Here is a 22,964-nt window from a genome sequence, read left to right as displayed (position 1 = left end):
GAATTTGTCATATTTGATACTAAACTGAATAATATACAAAAATGGTTTAAAGAAAGAGAAAGTGGTTGTAATCTAAGAAGGAGAGGGAATCTCTTACAGTCCAAGGTGGCACCGCACTCAAAAGCATGTGCATATCTGTCAAAGGGGTGAAGTTGTGGAATAATTTACCTGTAACGATCAAAGAAAGTAAACACATCGCTCCATTCAGAAGGCAGTTTAAAATGTTCACATTAGAGAACTATTGAGGTGAAGGTGGGCCAGATGTTTCATTTCCACTTTGAGAGGTTGTACTGAATTGTTTAGCTATAAAGTCTGCATTTTTTTTCCTTTTTTCTATTTATTCCTTGCATTATATTTTCAGTATATGAATATAAAGATAGAATAAGATAAGATAGAATCAGCACCTCCAAGTCCGAGGCCATGGTTCTCGACCGGAAAAGGGTGGCTTGCCCCCTCCGGGTTGGAGGAGAGATCCTGCCTCAAGTGGAGGAGTTTAAGTATCTTGGGGTCTTGTTCACGAGTGAGGGAAGGATGGAACGTGAGATTGACAGGCGGATCGGTGCGGCAGCTGCAGTAATGCGGTCGTTGTATCGGTCCGTCGTGGTGAAGAAGGAGCTGAGCCGAAAGGCAAAGCTCTCTATTTACCGGTCAATCTACGTTCCCACCCTCACCTATGGTCATGAGGTTTGGGTCATGACCGAAAGAACGAGATCTCGGATAGAAGCGGCTGAAATGAGTTTCCTCCGCAGGGTGGCGGGGCGCTCCCTTAGAGATAGGGTGAGGAGCTCTGTCACTCGGGAGGAGCTCAGAGTAGAGCCGCTGCTCCTCCACGTCGAGAGGAGCCAGCTGAGGTGGCTCGGGCATCTTTACCGGATGCCTCCTGGACGCCTTCCTGGGAGGGTGTTCCGGGCATGTCCCACCGGGAAGAGGCCCCGGGGAAGACCCAGGACACGCTGGAGGGACTATGTCACTCGGCTGGCCTGGGAACGCCTCGGGGGAGCCCCCGGAAGAGCTGGAGGAAGTGTCTGGGGAGAGGGAGGTCTGGGCATCCCTGCTTAGACTGCTGCCCCCGCGACCCGGCCCCGGATAAGCGGAAGACAATGGATGGATGGATGGAATATAAAGATGAATCAAGAGTTCCTCATTTGGACAGATGGCCGTACTTTGATAAAATAAACAGTAGCCATGTTAGAAAATGAAGATTTATAAAAGGGGAAGGTAAGTTAGCTTCTTCCTTCTCCTTTTTTGAACATGTAGAGACCTTTAATTTATTAATTTCAATGAGAAATGTCATTTCATTCATTCATTCATTCATGTAGTTTAGTTTGGGCCGATGTTCAGACAAAGTTGAAATACGTCAGCCGGGCTCTGGGAAGTGAGCGACGCTACTTTTCCACATTTCATTGAGAAAACAGTCGTGATGAGAAGAATCACATACAGAATGGTTCGAGCGAGCGAGAAAAGGTCATGTTTTTGAGCTGGCACCAGCATCTGCAGCTGTGACATGATGTCAGCGTTACAAATGGCGAAAGTGAAATGTTGAAAACCTCGTTTGTGCTCCCCCAGGTACATTCTACAACTACTACCACCACTACGACTTCACCTACATCTCCTCCGGCATCATCCTCATGGTCGCGAGCGTGATGCTCTTCGTAGGAATGGGCGTCAACTACCGCCTGCTGGAGCGAGAGAGGAAAGAGGCGGAGAGGATGGAGAGGGAGGAGCCCAAGGAGGAGCGCGCCGCCATGTTGGCGCCGCCCTCTCCGTCAAAATCGGACGGGGAGGTGGAGGAGAACAACGTGCCGGCCGCCGTCACGCTGGATGAGGTTGCCAGGATGGACGAGGACACGGTGTAGACTTGGACTTGAGAGGCGGCGCACACGCGGTCACTCGGTGCGACCGCACGTTTGACACATTAGAGAAATAACACGACCCCGAAGCCATAGAAACACTTTACCAGACCGAGACCCGCCGCTGAGCCGGCAGGCAGGCGGCCTCCCACTGCAGCATATTTGACGTGCCTTCAGTAAACTCAAGTCCTCCAGCAGCGCACACACACACACACACACACACACACTCACACACACCCCTTGTATAAACACTATATAGACGCACAACAGGCAGAAAGACTGTAAGATAAAAATCCAGTGAACAAACGAGGACTAAACTCTCAGGGTCTCGAGCTGCCGTGAAGGTTCAGAGCCTCACACACACACACACACACACACACACACACTCACACAGACACACACATCACACACACACACACTCACATCACACACACACACATTCACACCACACAAACACACACACAACCTCAAACATGTTGTCTTTCAGCACGTAGAGATTTTCTTTAATGAATTCATCTTCCTGTCGCCGTCGAGTCATTTCAGTTTTCTTGCAGAGGAGAACATTAAAAAAAAAAAAAAAAACAGGGAAAATTTGGGAAAAAACAAATGTGGAAGTTCTCCCCCACCCAGAGAGAAGTCATTAGTTTCAGGTTTTAACCCTTTATTCAAGGACAGAAGGCACAAAAAACAAAGATGGCGGTCAAAGAGCTAGGAGACGCTGTCCGTGGCGTGCTCGTACACACGCACGCCTTCACGCCGTGTCATCCTGTATCATACACCCTCCAATGCCGATGAAGACGCGTTCGAACAACACCGCGGTCTGTCTGCTGCGTAGCCAGTGGGACGAGACCGCTCGCAGTATTAAACAATAAACACCACACGTTGGCGTGGGGTGGAACGAGAGGCTGTGATTGGCCGACTGAGTGCGTACGTGTGTGTGTGTGCCGTGAGGCCAAAATAGGGATAAATGTCACTCTGGATCGCACAGAATTCTTTAGATTTCCATCGTTTTGGATTGTCGGTGTCACGGCGTTGTTTGATTATGAATAACGCGGTGTAGTTTACAGATGTATCAGCGAACCTTTGTAAAAGATCGATTTTAGCTTCACTGTATCAGGACAATCTGTGTGTGTGTGAGAGTGAGACGATGTGTGAACAACAGTCTGAACCGTGGAGAACGTGTCATATCAGATCCTTCAAACCCATCAGATCCGCCGTGCTCTCCTCTGTAATCGATCGCAGATACTCAGCGATTGATCGCTGATCGGTGATGCTGCCGATGAAGCTTCTGCTTTTGTGTCCAGACGAGGGAGCAGACTGCACACGGCAGCAGAAGCTTTCCTTATCTGACCTTTACGGGAAAATAAATGGAGATTTTTAACAATTCACTATTTAGTATAAATATTTTAACTTGTATTCACCTTTTTTTTTTTATTCGTTTAAAGATGTAGACTGTGAAGGATGTGCTGCAGAGAAAGGTGATCTTCCAGAAAAGACCGAAGCTAACCATGAACTGACGCGTGAATTAGCCGGATGAACAGATCCGATCCCTCTTCCTCCCTCGCTCGCTCACTCACTGCTTTCTGTGTGACGACAGCTTGAATCGTTTCTCCACAGTGAGAAGTAAACCGACTTTTCGGGCAGTCGTGGCTCCTCGTCATTTTCAGTGATTCGTAGAAAATGTGTCAGATCACATTGTGAAATTAAGCTCGAAGCTCTTCCTTTGCTTCGTTGTGGGATGTTTTGGGAGCACTATAATGCGTAGTGCAGTGATTTAACACACTCTTCGTACGTATACAACAGAGACCTTTGACTGTGAACACGCAGTGTAGTTTCCTCCGACTCAGTCCCACGTACACAGTCCTGCTACTCCAAGTATTCGCTAATGCGTGTTTGCGCGCAGCAGAAAATAGTCCCCATCAAATGCCCCTTTCCCTCCTGTTTCAGCGACAATTGTGAGAAACTACAGCAATGAAGGAGAAAGTGAAGGAACGTCTTTGTGACCCGTTTTTAAAAGATTTCCAGAACAAATGGGCCGACAGACGAAGCCGGGAAGCCCTGAGAGACGCGTTGTCGGTTCTCATCTTTTCGTGGAATTTGTTTTGGCTGTAATAAAAATATAGAATACGACCCTAAAACGTCTCCTCGGACCCCCGTCACATTTTCTCTGTAAGTGTGAATGTGCGGATGTGAGTTGAAAAGAGTGTGTGTTCACACTGTTCGCTACCTTTTTTGTTTGTAAGACTTTTGGTAATTATTCTGACCAAATGTAAGTATTAGTTTAAGAAGTAAACGCTATTTAGTCTTTGTTTTTTAAGGTCTTGTCGGTACCGATGGGGGAATAGTTTCCCTCCTGTTGCACCTCGAGCGTCCGCCTGTCTATGATGTGAATCTGAAGCAGAGTTCTGTTCAGGTGCTTGCAGGACTGGTCCACATTTGAAGGGAAAGGGGAGCGAGGTTAGCTGCAGACAGGCCTGCTGCCTCGGTGCTCTGAACCCTGAGTCTCCTTCAGTTACAGCGCACTGACACTCGTGATGTAATGGCTGATCGTACGCCGTCAAACCGAGTCAAAGCTTCGGTTCCTTCGCCTTCGAGGCGAGTATTTGAAAAGGAAAGGTCACTTTGAAAGACTGTAACTAAACCATTTCACTGAAACGCTGAATGTTGGTGTTTAGCAGCGCAGGTTTTTCAGACGGTACTTGAAGGCCACAGCACCTTTCTGTGTTTTAAAACAGCCCGAACAAATCATCGTGTTAAGTTTCTGGAAAATGACGTGACTCTTTGAGTCACGGCCGATGTTTTTATGTTTTGTATGTGCCAAGTGTTTTTATGACTGACGAGAGAATGAATAAATGGTTTTTAAAACAAATCTAATTGCATTTGTTCTGTCAGAAATCACCCAAACACATTTCCAATAATGACCCTTTATACGTTTAACAGCAGTTAGCAGTTGCTTCCTTGCAGCGGGATCAATGTGGTGGAACTTCCGTGCTAACAGCTGGTTAACCTAGCATTAAAACTGGCTACATGCTAAGATAGCTGAACTGTGTGGCTGTACATTAGCTTCATATCTCGTTATCCTCTGATGTTTCCACCCTGATTCGTGGACGAACATGAGAAAGGTGTCGCTCTTCTCTGGAACAGAGCCAGTAAGTGTATTTCCCAAAATGTCAAACTGTTTTCACTTCAACAGCCGACATGTGGGGAGATAAACACCCCAGCTTTTCACATTCTGGCAGCATTTACAGCAGCACGTGAGTGAGTGTGTGTGTGTATTGTTCAGTAGTTGGAGGTGTGTGTGGTGGTGGAATCGTTGGGTAAGGAGCCTCGCCGCTGTGTGTGCGCGCGACAGAGCAGCAGCAGGCGGAGCTCCGGGGAGACGCTGCTGGAGAAGGCCGAGTAGATCCAGGGGTTGGTGCACGAGTTCAGGCTGGCCAGCAGCATGAGGAGGGTGAAGACCGCACCTGCACACACACACACACACACACACACGGTTTAGTTTTTTAATGCGTCATGTTTTAAAAGTTTTGTATGTCAACTCTTAATTTGTAAAGTAACTAGTAACTACAGCTGTAGTGGAGGAAAAAGGACAATATCTCCTGAATTTTAATAACATTTTTATGATTATATTTTAAGATAAAATCATCAGTATCAGAGTATTTCAAACAGGAATTACATGTAAAATGTCTTCACGACAGAGTCTGCAGCGGTCAGAGATGATACAATAACAAAGAGGATGAGGAGAAAACTTGTGATTCATGCAGAATATTATTAGAAAGGAGAATTACTTCTGAAAACTTGAATTTTATTTATTGCAGATGCTGTATTCCTGTGTTAATGCATTCACACATGGCAAAATGATGCTCATATTTAAATCCCTTTTAGTGTGTGTGTGTGTGTGTGTGTGTGTGTGTGTGTACACGTGCACACACGCACCGTTCTGGGGTGGATCTGGGTCCCAGGCGGCCCACAGCTGGACACTGAAGAACGGGGCCCAGCAGAGCGAGTAGACGAGCACTATGACCAGCGTCATCCGCACCGTCTTCGACATGGCCGCCGAGACCTCTCCACCGCGGGCAGGGGTGGTGTTGGGTGGGGGGCAGCAGACAGCAGAGGGCGCTGCAGGGTCAGGCAGCACGTCAGGCTGCAGCTCAGCTGACAGGGAACAACTCAGGTCATTTGTACATTTGTAGTATTGAGAAGCCTGACTTGGCATTTCAAGCTGCACGTTAAAGATGACGCTACAGCCAGAAGGCTGTTAGCTTAGCTTAGCACAAAGACTGTAAACAGGGTGAAACAGTGAGCCTGGCTCAGTCCAAAGGTGATAAAATCCACTTACCAGCACCTCCGAAGCTCATTAATTAACACGTTACATCTCAGTTTGTCTTGTTGTTTGTTGGAATGCTAAGCTAAGCTAGCCACCTCCCTGCTGGCGCTTCATATCAAGTGAACAGACTTGAGAGCGGTATTGATCTTCTCATCTAACTCTTGGAAACAAAGTGAATTAGTGCATTTTAATGTCAAACTACTTGTGACAATCGTCTCGATCCAAAATGTCAAAATCTGTCTCTCATATGATGAAAATCTATTTTCTTTGCCGACATTTCCAAAGTAAACTGTCCACATTCCCGCTGCTGGTTTTGGTTACACATAGATAATATTTTCTCATTTTATTTTGTTTTTCTTTCTTTCTTTTTTTCTGTTAGGGAGCATCTCGGATGTCTCAGTATTATCAGCAGTCAGGAGCCATGTTAGCAGTTTGTTAGCTTGTACTGAGGGACAGCAGAGCTTTATGCTAAATACCAACAGGATTCAGCTCAGTATGCACACTAACATGCTAACATGCTCACAGTGACAATGCTAACATGCTGATGTTCAGCAGGTGTAATGTATCCCATGTTAGTTTAGCATGTTCGCATGCTAACATTTGCTAAACACAAAGCACATCTGAGGCTGATGGGAATGTCATTATTTCTGCAGGTACGTGATCATGAACCAGAGTGTTAGCTTTACTGTATTCCATGACAATCAATCAATCAATCCAATAGTAACTCTGATTGAACTGATATTTCAGTCTAAATAACTTCCAAGCCACACTGTTAGCATGGCTACATATCCTTCTTTAAGGAATGTATAGAATATGGGTGGAAGTGGGATTACAGCACAGGACATCCTAATCTTATGGTTTTGTTTTTGACCTTTGACCCTGAAGGAAATCTGTTGGATTATCAGGTAATAAACTACAGAAATGGGGAAAGAGCAACTGCCGCAATAGAATAGGCACTACCTGATGTGACAGCAGTCTCACCTGTGGTCTCACCTGAGGTCTCACCTGGGTGAACAGCAGTGTAGGCGTGAATATCACACTGTGGGGTGATGCTGTGGGACCTGAGTGGACCCATGGGCAGGTGCTGATAGGTGGAGTCAAAGCTGGTGTGACTCACAGGGTTGTTGAACATGAGTGGTGGAACATACAGGGGGAGACTGGACCTCCCTCTGCTGCCTCCTCCTCCTCCTCCTCCTCCTCCTCCTCCCCTCTGGCTGTCCCGTCTGGATGGAGGGACGGAGGCGGGAGACAGGCGGCGCACTGACTTCAGGTACAGGTTGTTGTGGATCTCCTTGAAGATTCGCACCTGAGTTAAAACCAACAAACCATCACATGAACCATCAGTTGATGTCAGAATCACTAATTTGCATATTTTCAGTGTAGAAAACGAACGGACTGTCTGGTCTGTCCCTCTCTACCTGGCAGACAGTGATGATGAGGACAGGGAGGATGAAGACAGCCAGGGTCATCCAGGTCACGTAGGCTTTGAGGCCCCAGGAATCAGCGAAGTTGCCCCAACACTCATAGACACCTGGAGCCACTTCTGAACGGGAGAAGATGAAGACCTGGAGGGCAAAGAGGAGTCCATCCATCCTACTTCAAACTGGTTTTGAGGTAAATAAAATGACATGTTTCCTCGTGGGTCTTCAAGAATCTGTGTTTTGACAAAGGTTTGCACAGAAAACACAGAAAACCAATCTGGGGTAATGCGCCCCCTAGTGGTATGGGCCAAAATGCTCCCAGTGTGTCTTCCCCACAATTATACTTTTCTATATAGTCTGATTTTTGTTGATGTGACAAACTAGATAAAAGCCAGAAATAACATAATGTAAGGAAAGCTAAGATATTAGATCATAATTGAATCAAAGGACAGGAAATAATTTCACACTGATTGTTCTGCTTGTTTAACCGCTACAACTACATTTAACATTTGGGAAAAAAAAGACTAGTGACAAACGAAACGTCATTTATTGACTGAACCACTTTCTATAAGGCACAATTTACTGTGTAGAGGGTTTCATAAGTTGTAACTATTGTTTTATGAATTGTTTACAAATGCTTTACAGATCAGCTGTAAGCCTCGAATAAGTAAATATTAACATTTACTTTGCTCGACTGTGAAAAATCATTTCTGAAGTAATTAATTAAATCATTCATGAGTGTCTCACTTTATAATAAGCCATCAAGCCTGCAGTTAGAAATGTTAATAAGTCATTAATAACAAGAGTTCTTAACTTTGCTGTAAATGTTAATGAGTTGTTAGTGACTGACTTTCAGTCCAGAAGCTCTGCAGCACTTCAGGAGGTCAGAGGTCAAACAGTCTGATGAGTCGACAATCAAGGAGGATAAACAAACAAAGAGATTTTCACAAGCTGGCAAACCAATATCACTTCTTATTCATCACTTCTAACTGATTAATTTATATTTGTAACTGATTTATTATGTTTATTCACCACTAACAAAGCCATTAATTATAACTCATGAACCCTTTACACACAGGGTGTAAAAGTGGTGAAAGAAATATTAGAAAACATTGTTATTTCGTTTCATTTGAAATCCAAACCTCATTAAACAAAAAGATTTGATCAACTATTTAACTCAATGTAAATAAGAAACAAAACAAAAGTACTTGGTTTGATAGATAATTTATATACATTATAAAATCAGTTCTTCCAGGGGGCATCATGATTTTATTGGAGGCATCTTCCTCATTTTAACCTTTGGATGTGTGTGTGTGTCTTTACTTTTTCTTACTAACAATCGTCAAGGCAGCTGAAGCTCAAAACAGTCCCAATATTTCACTTTAACGACAATCAAACCATCAGTATTCATGCCTCGTCTCTGTGTCACCCTACCTGTTATCCTGCCTGTGTCCCCCTGCCAGTGTCCCCCTACCAGTGTCACCCTACCTGCAAAACTGTGTCACCCTACATGTGTTACGCTACCTGTGTTACCTTACCTGTGTCATCGTAAATGTGTCATGCTACCTGTACCACCCTACCTGTGTCATCCTACCAGTGTCACCCTACCTGTGTCACCCTACCAGTGTCATCCTGACTGTGCCATCCTACCTGTGTCACCCTACCAGTGTCACCCTGACTGTGCCATCCTACCTGTGTCACCCTACCAGTGTCACCCTGACTGTGCCATCCTACCTGTGTCACCCTACCAGTGTCATCCTGACTGTGCCATTCTACCAGTGTCACCCTACCTGTGTTACTCTACCAGTGTCACCCTACCAGTGTCACCCTGACTGTGCCATCCTACCTGTGTCACCCTACCAGTGTCATCCTGACTGTGCCATCCTACCTGTGTCACCCTACCTGTGGCAGGCTGAGCAGCAGCGACAGCCCCCAGGCCAGCAGTATGAAGCTGTTCCAGCGCTGGGTGGCCCCGCTACGGTGTGCCTGCAGGGGGCAGCAGATGGCGTAGTGCCGGTCCGCTGTCATGGCTACAATCATGTAGGAGGAGGCGAACATCCCGAGCACCTGCAGGTATTTCACCAGGCGACACAGGAAGTCTGGGCCAGGAAAGCGGCCCTTAGCGTCCCACACCAGCTGGGGCAACACCTCAGAGAGGAAGAGGAGGGGGAGGAAGGGCATATTGAGATGCAGGGAGGTAGTGCATGTAGCGTGTGTGTGTGTGGACGCCTACGTGTGTGTGTTACCTGGAACAGCGCCACCATCAGGTCGGCCACACAGAGGTTGAGCATGAACTGGTGCAGAGGGTTGTGGTGTTGTCTCCGCCTTAGCAACACCACCAGCACCAGCCCGTTGCCGAGCAACGCCATCACCAAGATGATAGCCAGCACCACCACCTCTGCCACGGCCAGAAGGGCGTCACGCTCCCAGTCTGTGACATTTGTTCCTGCCGGGGTCACAGAGACCACTGACCAATCGATGGACGGATATGAGTCTGTTACCTTGGAGACTGACATGTTGGCTGGGAGGGGGAGGAGATAAATGTCAAAGAGGAGAAATGGGAATGTTCACTCTGAGTACAAAAGTTCAACTTAATTATTATTGTGAAGCAAATCTGACTGCAGGCATGAAACACACACAAGTCACTGAAACACACTGATGACGATGAAAGTCATAAAACTAATATAAAAGTAAATATATAATATATATTTAAAATAAATACTGTATATCTATTGAAAATAAAAAAAACAGCAACAGACCAAATCAAAGACAGAAACACATCAAGATAAAACAACACGTCCACAATAACATTAGTAACATGCTGATGTTTGCCGTGTGCAGTGTCTTAGTTTTGTGTGCTAGCATGCTAACATTAGCAGTAAACTCAAACAGCTGAGCCTTTAAGACATGTCTGTAGGTGTTTGGTCATAAACCAAAGTGTTGGACGAAACACAAATTTATATTCAGATTTGCAGATTTTCTCTCATCTCAACTTTGTTTTTAGAAAAGAATATTTGTCCTCTTTGTGCCTCAAATGGTCAATCAAATGAAATCGTCTGAGAGCAGAAATAACATGACAAGGAGCCACAACCCTGCTTTTCCGTCAGGAGTCACAAGCCAAAACGGTTCAGATCCACTGGTTTACAACTGGATTTCATAAGATTATGATGTGCTTTCAATGTAAAGTCTTCAAAGTAACCAGTAACCAATAGTTGAATGTACATTTACTCAAGTACTGAAGTACAAATTACTTTACAATTTCCATTTTATATAACTTTATACTCCTACTGCACTCCGTCTCAGAGGCAGATACTGCACTTTTTACTCCACTACATTTGCCTGACGGCTCTAGTAACTAGTTACTTTTCAGACTACAATTTTTCACACCCTTTCTCTCCAGTGAAAACCATGTATCTGCGAATTTGGAGATTCTGAACCTGATTTATTCTGATAAACTGAAGGATGAAGTTTTCCTTCATGTCTTGAGAAAATTCTCCTTCTTCAGCTAAATAAACTGTTTAAAAAGCCTCTTGGATCAGCTGAAGATGCATCGTCACAAAGCTGAAAACAGGCTGTTTTTCTGAGATACGAGGTTCTCACAGGACAAACATATGATGATCTTATAGAATATGATGCATCGCTGTAGATTAAACCAGCCAACAGTATATAAAGTAGTTCAAATGAGCTCAACCTGAAACATCTGCAGCAGGAATATTAATCCACAAACATCAGATATGATGAGAAACACTGACAGCAACATTTTACTGCAACATGACGACTACTTTAAGTACATTTTGCTGATAATACTTAGATACTTTTACCTGTAGTGGAGTTTTTTAATAGTCTGGTATTTGTACTTTTACTTAAGTAAAGGATCTGAATACTTCTTCCACCACTTCCAGGAACTATTGCTGTCAAATACATGTTGTGGAGAATCTAGCATTAAATAGAAATACTCACAGTAAAAGTAAAAGTAAAGTACAGTAAAAGTACCTCAAAATTGTGGTCAAGTCTGGTACTTGAGTAAATGAATGTGGTCACTTTCCACCATTTCATTGCATGACAGCTGACCCTTGCGCTGGATGCCAATTAGCAAATCAAAGACATGTTTTCTCTGCGGCCCTCGGCCATGTTGCCAGAAACAATCACAGGATGTATTGTGACAGCGGCGATTACGAAACCGACGTGAGCATCATTCGCTACACGGTTTGTGTATAACGACCATCTTCTCTGAATGTGTCCTGTTTGTGGTCAAAGTTGGTACACACTGATGTCACCTGACCTGTACTGGCTGGAAACACCCACCCACCCACACACACACACAGCTCAGCTCGCACGAGTGTGTGCGTACCGTCAAGCTTCCATGAGCACATTAATTGTACAACAATGAAACATGTTTACAGCAGTGCCTCACACACTTTTACACTTCAACACACACACACACACACAATCGCAGAGGCATGCAGAGAGGGCCCCTCATGTGGGACCCTGTGCTGAGTGCGAGTTGGCAGGTTCTAATAAGGTCACATTTGTTTGACCAATCTGCAGCGATCAACATTACACACTGACTGACAGTTACACAACTGCACCTGCTACAAGAAGAAGAAGAAGAAGAAGAAGAAGAAGAAGACAAGCACGGGGGACGAAAGCCGCTCAGCTCAGAGGGAAATGTTGAACTTTTTACTCCACTTCGTTTATCTGGAGTTCAGATTTCACATTAAATAAATAAAAAAGCTTAAAATCTCTTACTAAACAAAGCAGAGTTGAGGCTTCTTGTCTTGTTTCAGATGCGGATGAGATGTGTAAACTTCTCACACGGTTTCATTTTAAAACATCTGGTCTTTGAGGCTTAAACCCGTCTGATTGTCCAGTATTTTCTGACACAGAAGCAAAGATGAGAGAAAAGTGAAAAATATGAACATACATTCCCTTTTCTGTATCTGCTGATTCTGAATCTGATGCAGCAACACGTTTCAAACAAGTCGGGACAGGAGCAGCTAAAGACTGGGAAAGATGTGGAACGCTCCAAAAACACCTGTTTGGATCATTCCATAGGTAAACAGGCTGATTGGTAACAGGTGAGAGTATCATGATTGAAAGGCTCAGTGGTTCACAGCGAGGATGGAGCGACATGATTGGATAAAGAGATTAATACCTGGACTCTGGAACACTTCAGGAAGCTGTTGTCAGGAAACACAGGTTGTTTGCAGATCATCAATTCTGTTTTTATTAATGTTTTTCACTGAGTTCAGACTTTTTTGGGAGTCAGGATTGTACATTTCTACAGCAGAACCAGCTCCACCTCAAACAGCTACAACAGTAAAACGATGTTTACAAATGAATGCATCCATAATAATAAAGTCATACTGTCATAGTAACAATAGATCATTCGCAGGAGACATTTTTTCTGCGGACGGATACTTTTCTAAGTTCAATTTGCTGACAATACTTGAGTAAAAGATGTGAGTGCTGTGCAGAAATAAAAGAGAGCTGCTGACAGGATCGTCCACCTACATGAGCACACTCAGCAGTTTTTAGATTCATTCATCTGGTCCTGGAAAAATAAGCCTCTGACTCTAATTCCTGATGACAAATCGGTGAAGGTGAAATCACCTGGTTCCTCTTTTTTTACGTTTCCTTTGAAAATCAGTAGAAAGTCTGAGTTTAGCGGCAGCGTGAGGATGTAGATATTTCAGTTTGAAGGTGGGAAAGTTGTTGCAGCCAGAGGACGCCCTTTAAAAACACTAAGCAGGTGCTAGAAACAGTCCGCTTCAGCCCATAGAGCTGATGGTGGGTTCAGTTTGTTGCCATCGTCTGGCTCTGTTCATTAACACTGCACACCTGCTGTCACACACTCATTCCTTTCTTCACAAAACAAAAAGCTCAAATCAGCCCTTCTCATCCCTCTCGGAGTATTTTCAGCCATTCTTCTCTGGATTATTGCTGCTTTCTCTCTCAACTTTGACAGCTTTAACGCTCCAGACATCCACCTGTGGCCCCCACGGCCGCTTCCACGGCTTTAAACCCCCAGTTTCAGCAGAAAACACAGAGCACTCACCTCGTCCTCGTCCTCAGCGTCCTGTGAAGCATCTGCAGGAGCCACGACAACCTGATCTGCTGTTGCACACACTGGCTGCATCCATGCTGTGCGTGCGTGCGTGTGTGTGTGTGTGTGTGTGTGTGTGAGAGAGAGAGAGTTTTCCTCTTGCTTATTACTCTGAGGGTGACCTCTGCCAGCTCACGCTGCTGACTCCTGTCTCCCCATCGCCTCCCTTCCTCCACTCTCCTCCCCCTCCTCTGTAACACACCCCTCCCTCCTCTCGCCTGTCTTGGACTTTGTGAAAAGTGGGAGAAGGAGTGAGAGGAGGCCACTCGTGTTGATCAAAGCGACGATGGCTGCAGCGGTGAATTAACGTAATTTCCTGCTGATTGTTTGGATATGAACCTCGTTGCCGTGTTGCTCCACTTTGATCCGCGTGCATCGGGCCACACGGCAGCACATCAAATGAGATTTCTGCTCTTCGCCTCCCTGAACGATCAAAGAGCTTTCACACACACACATACACACACACACACATTAAACTGATATGTGTACGTGTGATTTTGCATCAGCGGGTGAGACGGGGGGAGCAGATGTTGTGACAGATGGGATGTAGAGAAGGCAGCAACAGGAGGAGAGTAGCCTTTTCTCTCCCGCCCCCGCTCCCCCCGTCTGCCTCCGTTCATCTCCTGCACCCCCCCCCGTCCCTCTTTCTTTCTCTCTCCGATGGCGCTCTAATCTGTTCGCTTCCCCTCAATTGCCCCCTCGTTTGGAGAAGCCTCTCATTATCGAGGGGCCCGCTGGGCGACCTTACACGCGCACAGCAACGTGAGCGCACGCGCACGCCGCCGGACGTTTCTTTTCAGGTCCTGATATGACTGAAGCAGATTTCTGTTCTCCTGAGTGTGAAGAAGTTTGATTGGTGGGCTTTGATTAGTTGTCAGTGATAGAAACTCCAGCAGGATGTTAGATGTGTGTTCCCAGCGATGGTACTGACGGTGTTTAGTAGGAACAGCTGGTAACTGTAGTTCTTAGCAAACGTTAAATAGGGGACTATTTTTTGCCGCGGCGTGACACACATTTGGTGCTCTGTTGAGTATTTAAGTCAGCCCAACCCACAGTGTAAAAATACTCTGTTACAAGTAAAAGTTCTGCATTTGGGTTGCTTAAGCAAAAGCACAAAAGTACAAGCATCAAAAAAGTACCAAAAGTAGAAGTACTCATTGTAAAGACTGGCTCATTGGATGGATTCATCACTTTAATGTTGCAGCTGAAGAAATGGAGCTAATTTTAAATACTTAAAGTTTTATCTTAAACTACAATAAGCATCATAATTAAGTATCCTTGAACATGTGCCTCTGAGATGTAGTCGAGCATCAACTGGCTTTACTCAAGCAAAGTACATCAAAGGAGTACAGAACTTGAGTAAATGTACTTAGTTACTTTCCATCTCTGTGTTTAATAGTGGAGCTCTATGGCTACAGAGGAATACGACACATCAGGCTTTGGACACACAGACTCGTTAGCTGCAGAATCAGTTTATTGGTTTTAGTGTTACCTGTGTGTGTGTGTGTGACACATGAGATTTGTTGATAATAAGAAAATTGCAGCATATTTTCAGCCATATCTTTGAAGTTCATGTTATTTTAGATTAGCGGTGAAATGTATTTGAGCATCAACAGTAGAAGTTATGATTCTGTGGAGGGGCCTTGTGAAATTATTGACACCTGTGGGGGTTAAAGCATGAAATCTGACTGGACTTTTCCTCTCTTCTGTCACTTCCCTTCTTTCCTTTCATGTCTCTGCTGTCGGCTACAAAGCCGCCAAGAAGCTTTTAGAAAAATTATTGATGCATTAACCTATAAAATTACTTTTAACGGTGGTTGCTGTAAACCGATACACTGCATCATATTCACACTCATATCAGATCATATCACAGCCTACGACCTCCTCACTCTGACTCCCTGCACACTGAAATTGATTTTCCTGGTTACTTTCGATCACGTGGCTCAGACCCTTTAATCCATTTAAGGCTGTGCACACCTCATCCACAGGTAGACGCCACTTTGAGGCTTGAAAGTCACGTGGATTGAGGTTTGGCAGGTTATGATTTAACATTTAGGTAAATTCTAAAATATGTTAGTATTAGTATTGTGGGCTGATATTACCTTTATTATTACTGCTACCAAAGATAAAAGTACCACAGCTAATACTACTATCATGTACTGATTAATACAAATACTTCTAGTAGCTATGTGTTATTACCACTAGTACCACAGCTGCTTATAGTACAGCGTTCCTGCCACTAATTTTACTATCACTGTCACTAACATAATTACTACGACTACTACAGTCTTTGTTTGGTCGTGTGATAATCTCACTTTTTGCTATTTATATAATTCCTCCTGTTGGTTTTATTGTTATTATTATTTTTTAATCCTGATACACTTTGGGCTCCATCTTTGCATTACAGGTGCAATACAAATAAAGTTATTACTATCAAACAACTAGTATGATTACTACAGCTGCACCAACTCGAGAGGAGTTATTAGGGAGCGAGGTTTCACTCGGTCACCACACACTGAATGTGGTGGCTACGTGAGACAGTGTGGCCTCCCTGTGGTCGAGACAAGCCGGTGCAACATGCACTCGTACATGTTTGCTTCAGCACAAACAGTTCTGAAGACAAAGAATGAACCACAGAGACATTCGCTTTATTTGAGGTAAATTTTGCCCAGTACATTCAGCCGTGGGACAAACGACAGCTGTGATTGGTTTAAACAAACGACAGCTGTGATTGGTTTAAAATAAGCTACATTTCCAATACATGAAGAAAAAGTGTTTTCACTTGATAAACATGGAAAGAGTTCGGGTGTAAGTCAACGAGGTGTAGTGTTTCATACGTTAAACAGTGTGATGATAAAGTAAAGATGCAAACAAAGTGCTCGAACAACCTGTAACAGTTTGAAGGGTAAGGAAACAATCTATGTTAAGAAGAAAACTGTTGCATAGACATACAAACTGTGTATACAGTTTCACTTCAGTATTACTATCAAACAACTCGGTTATTTTCATGAAATTGCATAGACTGAAGAGAGGCACACTCACATACACATCTCTGCTGTGAGAGTCTGCATATTTATGTGTGCTTGTTCTAGATGCTCAGAGTGCGGGGTCCGGTGCTCTGCACAGCATTCATGATGGACTGCACCACTTCAGAGGTGGAGCCTTGGCCTCCCAGGTCAGCAGTGTGCAGCTGGAGAGCAAAAGAGATGACGCATGGAGAGAAAAAACAATGTGAGCAGAATGTTCTCTGTTCTCTGTGTCACACATCATCGCTGGGTGGAAGTTTGTACAGCAGAAATATGTCCAGCGTATGTCTTTTTCTACTTTATTTTGTTTGTTGAGAGACTTTGCACACTGGTGGAGCGCACCCGAGTCTCGGTGACCGTGGAGAGGATGGCTCTGCGGATCATGCCGGCGTAGGCGTGGAGCTTCAGGTGATCCAGCAGCAGGCAGGAGGCCAGCAGCATGGCCGTGGGGTTTGCTGTGTTGCGGTTGGCGATGCTCTTCCCGGTGTTCCTGGTGCCCTGCACACAGAGACGTGTAGGGTTCAGAAATGGAATAACATGTAGACATGCAGCAGCTTTAGTTTTTGATTATTCACGTCCTGCTCGACTCTGAAGAGGAAAATACTTTTGTAGTCATTTACGTTTGCAGGTGGTTTAAAGTGAAGAGGTGAAGGCTAAATATTCTGATTCATTTCTATCATAATTATGGAAGTTTTTCTTTTTATAATATCTATGAATCTATTTGATGTCATGAGATATTCAAAATGTAATTAATCAAAGGCTTGGAAAACAATTAACATATATTAGCGTCACTAATTAGTATTTTTAAATCAACAATGGATGATCAAATGACTAATGAGTGATGTGAAAAGTGAACGAACCGACGGCCTCTTCTAGCCGCAATATCAACTTTAAAAAGTGATGATTGTTGCGCTGCCCCCCAGTGGCCAAGAAAAATCAATGAATGCAGGTTTAAGATCGAAGTCTTTTCCTGCTTTCCTTCATTATATGGTCTCTGTGTTTTCTGTTCTCATCTCCCTCCTCTCCTATCGCCTTTCCTTCCTCTTGCTCTTGTCTGATGTGAGTCCTCTCACCGTCTCAAACACAGCGTAGTCCTCTCCGTAGTTGGCTCCAGGCACCAGACCCGGTCCACCAACCAGCCCGGCGCACACGTTGCTCACGACGTTGCCATACAGGTTGGGCATGACCATGACATCGAACTGCTGCGGCCTGGAAACCAGCTAACACACGCACAAATAAAAACAATTCAGGACATTTTTGCATATAAAAGTTTGTTTCTCCAGCTATGAATAAGGCAGCAACTGTAGTATCTGATTTTTTGGGTTGAAGGCGTGTCCGCAGAGCAGTGCTAGTTAGTATTCTTCTGGTAGAAATGTAGAAAAAAATCTTTGTATTCTAACCATGCTCCATGTTAGCCTTCAGCCTTAAGTGGGCAGTGTTGCAGTACATGCTGTAGCTACCTGCATAGTAGTGTTGTCCACAATCATGCTGTCGAAAGTGATCTCAGGGTATCCGCTGGCAACCTCCTTACAGCACTCCAGGAAGAGGCCGTCACCCAACTTCCTGCTCCAACAAACACACACACACGTTAAGATGCATCGTTTTATGGAGAATGAGAAAGATGAAGAAAAAGAGTGATAAGCGAGTCGGGGCCTTTGAGCCACCAGAAACGGACATGATGTTAGCTTTGTGTACAGCGGTGACTCGTCGGCGTCCTGTGGCCCGAGCAGTCCTGAACGCATAGTCCGCGATGCGTAAAGATTTGGTCTTTGTGATGATCTTCAGACATTCAACAACGCCGGGTACATTCTGCAGAGACAGGGAGGCAAAGAGTAGAGATACGTGGAGGCTGGATTTGTTATGGTTTTTCTGAGCTACATGTGTTTCACCATGAAAGTGATTATGAACCACATCACACACACACACACACACGCACACACACACACACACACACACACCTCGTGCTCCAGGCTGCTGTACTCTCCCTCCGTGTTCTCTCTGATGATCATGATGTCGATGTTTCTGTGGCGCGTCCTCACTCCTGGTAGAGACTGGCAGTGCATCACATTGGCGTACAGATCCAGGGTGGTGCTGCAGAGAGAGGGGAACAGGAAGGAAGATGGAAACAGATTCAACTTGAGAACACAAAGAAACTCAGGACCGAACACTTTGACCTCTCTGCTGTGCATCAAGGCTGCAGCTGAAACAGTGATTGCTTGACACAGGTGACTTTAAGATTAGATAAGAAGATGAAAAGTGGTGGAAGATGAAAGGGGATCTTACCGGAGCAGGTTGTTTCTGGACTTGTAGGATGGTGGCAAGTTGTGGTTGGTCTCGATGTTACCTGGATCGACAAATAGAATGACACCTAAAGAACGACGACTAAAACTGAGACAGGACAGAAGTAGATGAAGCAGAATGTCCAGACTTTCTTTTCCAAACGTGACAAATTCTGAGTTACACGTTTACTCACGGAGCTTTTTTACATATTTAATTAACTGTTTGTGATTAAATACTAATGTGCTTAAGTTATTTTTTCATGTCATCTGCAATTTGAGTATCATGATCAAACTTCACCGTCAACATGAAAGTGATGAGTAAAATATTTCTTTTTAATTCAAACTTATTAAAACCTTGAGCCTCATGTGGTTTTGGGGGGTGGTAACGTCAGTCTGACCCCAACAGGCCAACAGCAGGTTGACTTTTTTTGATTTTCAGTTAAATATCTAAATAATTATTAGATTGGACCAGTGTGTAAGATTTAGTGACATCTAGGGGTGAGTTTGCAGACTGCAGCCGACTGAATACCCCCCTCACCCTCCCTTTCCAAACTTGTAGGAGAACCTGCTAAAAAAAATGGGGAAAACGTGAGAGGCGCCAGAGTACAGCCAGTGTTTGGTTTGTCTGCTCTGGACTCCTTATGGAGACATGAAGAGCTCGTTCTAACTACTCAACGATCTTTGGACTTCGGTCACTTTGGAGGTTGCAGTTTGTGTTGCTGTTGAAATGTGTTGTGTTATACGTACAGGTGTATTTGCTATTTAGCCTTTGCTCATTAATATAAATGTTGTGGACAAAATAATAGAAACTCCTGTCAGTACAACAACAGCACCAAAATCATCATGAAGTTGAATCAACACCTCTCTGAAACAGCTACAGGAAAAACTGAACATTATAATCATCATAAAGGAAGGATTTATAGCAGAACCGCTGTATTAGACTGCATTAGTCTTTGCTAGGTGTACCTAATAAACTGCCAACTAAATCGATATTATGCACATTGTGGCGCATTGGAGTGGTTTTCTGACTTACATGTACACTTACACACACTCAGACACACACACTTACCTTTCAGTGCAACTCCATTGCGTCTGATCGCCATGATGGCATTATTGATGTCATCTTCTGAGGCCATAGATGAGTCCACATTGACAACTTCAAAGTCCACTGGCACGCAGCAGAACCTGACAATTAAAACAGATGGAGATCACTCCAGTGTGGCAGAGCTGAGTCATTTAGTGGCTGTGTGAGTCGGTTGCAGACTTCATTCCAACAGTGTGTGTGTGCGCAGGATGTGTGAATTCTCACCGGAATAGTTCGCGCACATGGTTGGCCAGCTCTGGTCCGATGCCATCTCCGGGAATCAGAGTCACAGTGTGCCTGCCTCCGTACCGTGCTGGTGGAGGCTGTAATGCATGCGCATACACAAACATTGAAAGTCAAACTCCTTCCAATGCAATCCACTATAAAACTACTGACAAGGCTCGAAGCTACTGGAAAAACAGCAAGAACTTGTATTTGTCTGTTTATGCTAGTAAGTTATGCTAAAACACCACCTATGCTACACCACCGTCTGTGTGTGTTGTAAGCAGCCATACTCACTATGGTCTGGTGTGGGTGGGTGGAGGAAGGAGGGATTCAGAATGGAGAAGAGAAAACAGGGAAGTTAGTAGGCCAACGAGGAGGGGGGAGACACACAGTGACCAGCAGCTTCCTGCTGGCATCACAAGCACATTGATGCAACAAAACAGTGGTGCTCCTGTGGACATGAAGTAAACACATGTTGACATGTTTGATCTTTGTAGAACAGTGAGGCTCTGGGTCGGGGGGGGTCATTAGGTAAACCTGGTGGGTGTGCTGACTGAGCTCCTGACAAACTGGCTGGTTAATCCTGGTAAATCACAGCCGTATCCTCAACAACTTACACTGTAAGTGGACTTGTGTCTCTGATTGCATGTAGCTGAAGCAAAAACCTGTGAATACAGAGAAAAGGTGGTTATCTGAGAAGATGTCAATTAAAAAAGTGATAAAGCACAAGTCAGTTTGTCTAATCTCCACAATGTCCTGACATTCATTTTTGAGTTTAGTCCTTCTTTTTGATTATATTATCACTACTGCCAGGAACTAACAATAATGTTTTTTGCTGTCAAAGACTAACATTTAATTTTGTTATCAATTAATTTGCTGATTATTTTCTCAATTAACAGATGAACTGTTTGGTCTTGAAAATGACAGAAAAGGGTGTAAAATGCTCATCACTATTTCCCAGAGCCCAAGTTGGCATATTCATACTGGCAACATACAACCAACAGTCCAAACCTCAAGAAATTCAGTTTCATAGAAAACTAAAACCAGTAAATACTCACATTTGCTGCAAAGGATTCAGGGCAATTTTGCTTCATGAGATTATTTCGGTTAAATGTTTAATTGATTATCAACATGTTGGCAGATTAATTCTGTGCTGAACAACTTAACCAACCAATGTTCCAGCTCTGCGTGAGTTTATATTTGACAGATCTGTCGTCTGAGTATCGCAATTTAATGGTAACATGCAACAAGCTTGCAAATTTGCTACGGTTGTTGCTGTTAAGTAGTTCTTGAGTACCACTTGAGTAATACTTGAGTATATATGAAGCGTGAATAGTCACTAAATTGGCTCAACTTTTTACAAACTTTAAGTGGACTGAAGTCCACCAGTGAAAATCAGGATTCATGAGCATCAAAACACACCTGCAGTACAATTGTATTACATCACCAGTGTGTTGGTAATACACTTAAATGTACTTTATTACACAGTACACTTTAATTAAGCTGCTAATAGTGTATTACGAATGACTTGAAAACAGGTATACTTTTCATAAGTACACTTCATTACTTCTAAATGTAATATATAACACTTGATTACAATTTATAATAAACTTACAGTGAAGTACTTTCATAAGTACTTGTACTTATACCACTCAAAGCACTGCAGAATTAGTACATTCTTTTTTTTAATACATTTAAATATAACTTAATGTCATCTAGTTACAAGAACACTTTTTTAACAAGTCAAACATGCTTTAAATTAAGCACAAAAAGTCAAAGTGTACTTGTAATGACTTTTCTATACTTAAAACATATTTCTAACACACTAAAGTGAACTACTGTTTGACCTGGGTGGACATGTCTGTCCTGTTTACATGCTGTGTTAAAGGCGACATTAAACTTTTCTACCTACAGTTAAATGTTGTTAACTGGCAACCTTTAATAGAGGAAGTCCTGTTGTATTAGTGTTTGCATAATTTATGACTCTGCAGGGAGCAGTTGAAGTGGACATTTACAGCCTTATCTCGCTTGGGAGAAATAGAGGAATGCCGCTCAAAGGGCCTGGCAGTAAATTTAATCTGCGGGAGTTTCCAGTTGACATCAAGTTGACAGCAAACAGGAGAGGTGCTGAAAGGACAGCGACGTTAACCAAGCTAGCTCAGTTAGCCAACTAACCAGCCGTTAATCAGCTTAGCTGCGCTCACCGCTGTTCTGGCTAAATAACTAGTAGCGTTAACCGCTTCAAATGTCAAAACAAAGTCTGTTAGACGGATAACTGTCTGCTGGGGTAGTCAGAAACTGCTCCTACCCTGGCCAACCGGTTGTTGAACACGGTCTTCAGGGCTCCGGACAGGGGTCGCACAGAACGGGCCGTCATGTTCACTCTCACCGCGGATGGATGGATGACACGGGGGCGGGGGCGAGCTGCGCGCTCCCCGTTAATCTCTCTCTCTCTCTTTCTCTCTCTCTCACACACACACACACACACACATTCACCCATCCACAAAGAGACTCTTATTCGACACAGTTTTTGTCAGAGAGGATGCGGAGACACACGAACACAGTGCACAGTGAAGTTGCAGTCCTTCAAGCCTGTCGCCATGGCAACCCTAACAGACAGTCTTGAGGGCCCGGTGGCCTAGTTAG

The 22,964-nt window shown here is 44.1% G+C and overlaps 3 protein-coding genes across 3 annotated transcripts in view; 1 reads left to right on the top strand and 2 right to left on the bottom strand.

Moving 5' to 3' along the window:
• The window catches only part of LOC121612991 (monocarboxylate transporter 1-like), a 28,223-nt gene extending 23,504 nt beyond the window's left edge, over window positions 1-4,719 (top strand). Inside the window, exon 5 of the mRNA XM_041946204.1 lies at window positions 1,567-4,719. Coding sequence (XP_041802138.1) covers window positions 1,567-1,856 — 290 coding nt within the window. The 3' untranslated portion in view covers window positions 1,857-4,719. The remainder of the gene's footprint in view (window positions 1-1,566) is intronic.
• Window positions 4,720-5,135: 416 nt separating this feature from the next.
• On the bottom strand, window positions 5,136-10,114 carry LOC121612244 (vasopressin V2 receptor-like; the record flags this gene model as incomplete). The annotated part of the gene is made up of 6 exons (XM_041944990.1): window positions 9,845-10,114; window positions 9,501-9,746; window positions 7,596-7,742; window positions 7,183-7,483; window positions 5,787-6,005; window positions 5,136-5,314 (listed from the first exon to the last, which is right to left on the bottom strand). Coding segments are annotated over exons 1-6 (1,362 nt in total), but the record flags the coding sequence as incomplete, so codon positions are not given.
• A 6,251-nt stretch (window positions 10,115-16,365) lies between these two features.
• Window positions 16,366-22,708, bottom strand: LOC121612896 (isocitrate dehydrogenase [NAD] subunit gamma, mitochondrial-like). The gene is made up of 12 exons (XM_041946061.1): window positions 22,627-22,708; window positions 20,936-20,983; window positions 20,613-20,618; window positions 20,319-20,416; window positions 20,079-20,194; window positions 19,014-19,074; window positions 18,689-18,821; window positions 18,406-18,539; window positions 18,191-18,293; window positions 17,804-17,950; window positions 17,073-17,228; window positions 16,366-16,894 (listed from the first exon to the last, which is right to left on the bottom strand). Exons 1-12 carry the CDS (start codon window positions 22,693-22,695, stop codon window positions 16,793-16,795), a joined length of 1,173 nt encoding a protein of 390 aa, XP_041801995.1. The 5' UTR covers window positions 22,696-22,708; the 3' UTR covers window positions 16,366-16,792.
• Window positions 22,709-22,964: the final 256 nt, after the last annotated feature.

Source organism: Chelmon rostratus, chromosome 10 (assembly GCF_017976325.1).
Source record: "Chelmon rostratus isolate fCheRos1 chromosome 10, fCheRos1.pri, whole genome shotgun sequence".
Taxonomy (NCBI): Eukaryota; Metazoa; Chordata; class Actinopteri; order Chaetodontiformes; family Chaetodontidae; genus Chelmon; species Chelmon rostratus.
This window is presented reverse-complemented; position numbering and strand designations above follow the sequence as displayed.

Coding starts and splice junctions, on each gene's coding strand:
- LOC121612896 (XM_041946061.1), bottom strand. CDS start 22,695: ATGACGGCCCGTTCTGTGCGACCCCTGTCCGGAGCCCTGAAGACCGTG. Junction 20,195..20,318: donor CATGTGCGCGAACTATTCCG/GTGAGAATTCAC, acceptor TTTAATTGTCAG/GTTCTGCTGCGTGCCAGTGG. Junction 17,951..18,190: donor TGGACAACACTACTATGCAG/GTAGCTACAGCA, acceptor TGCGTGTGTTAG/CTGGTTTCCAGGCCGCAGCA.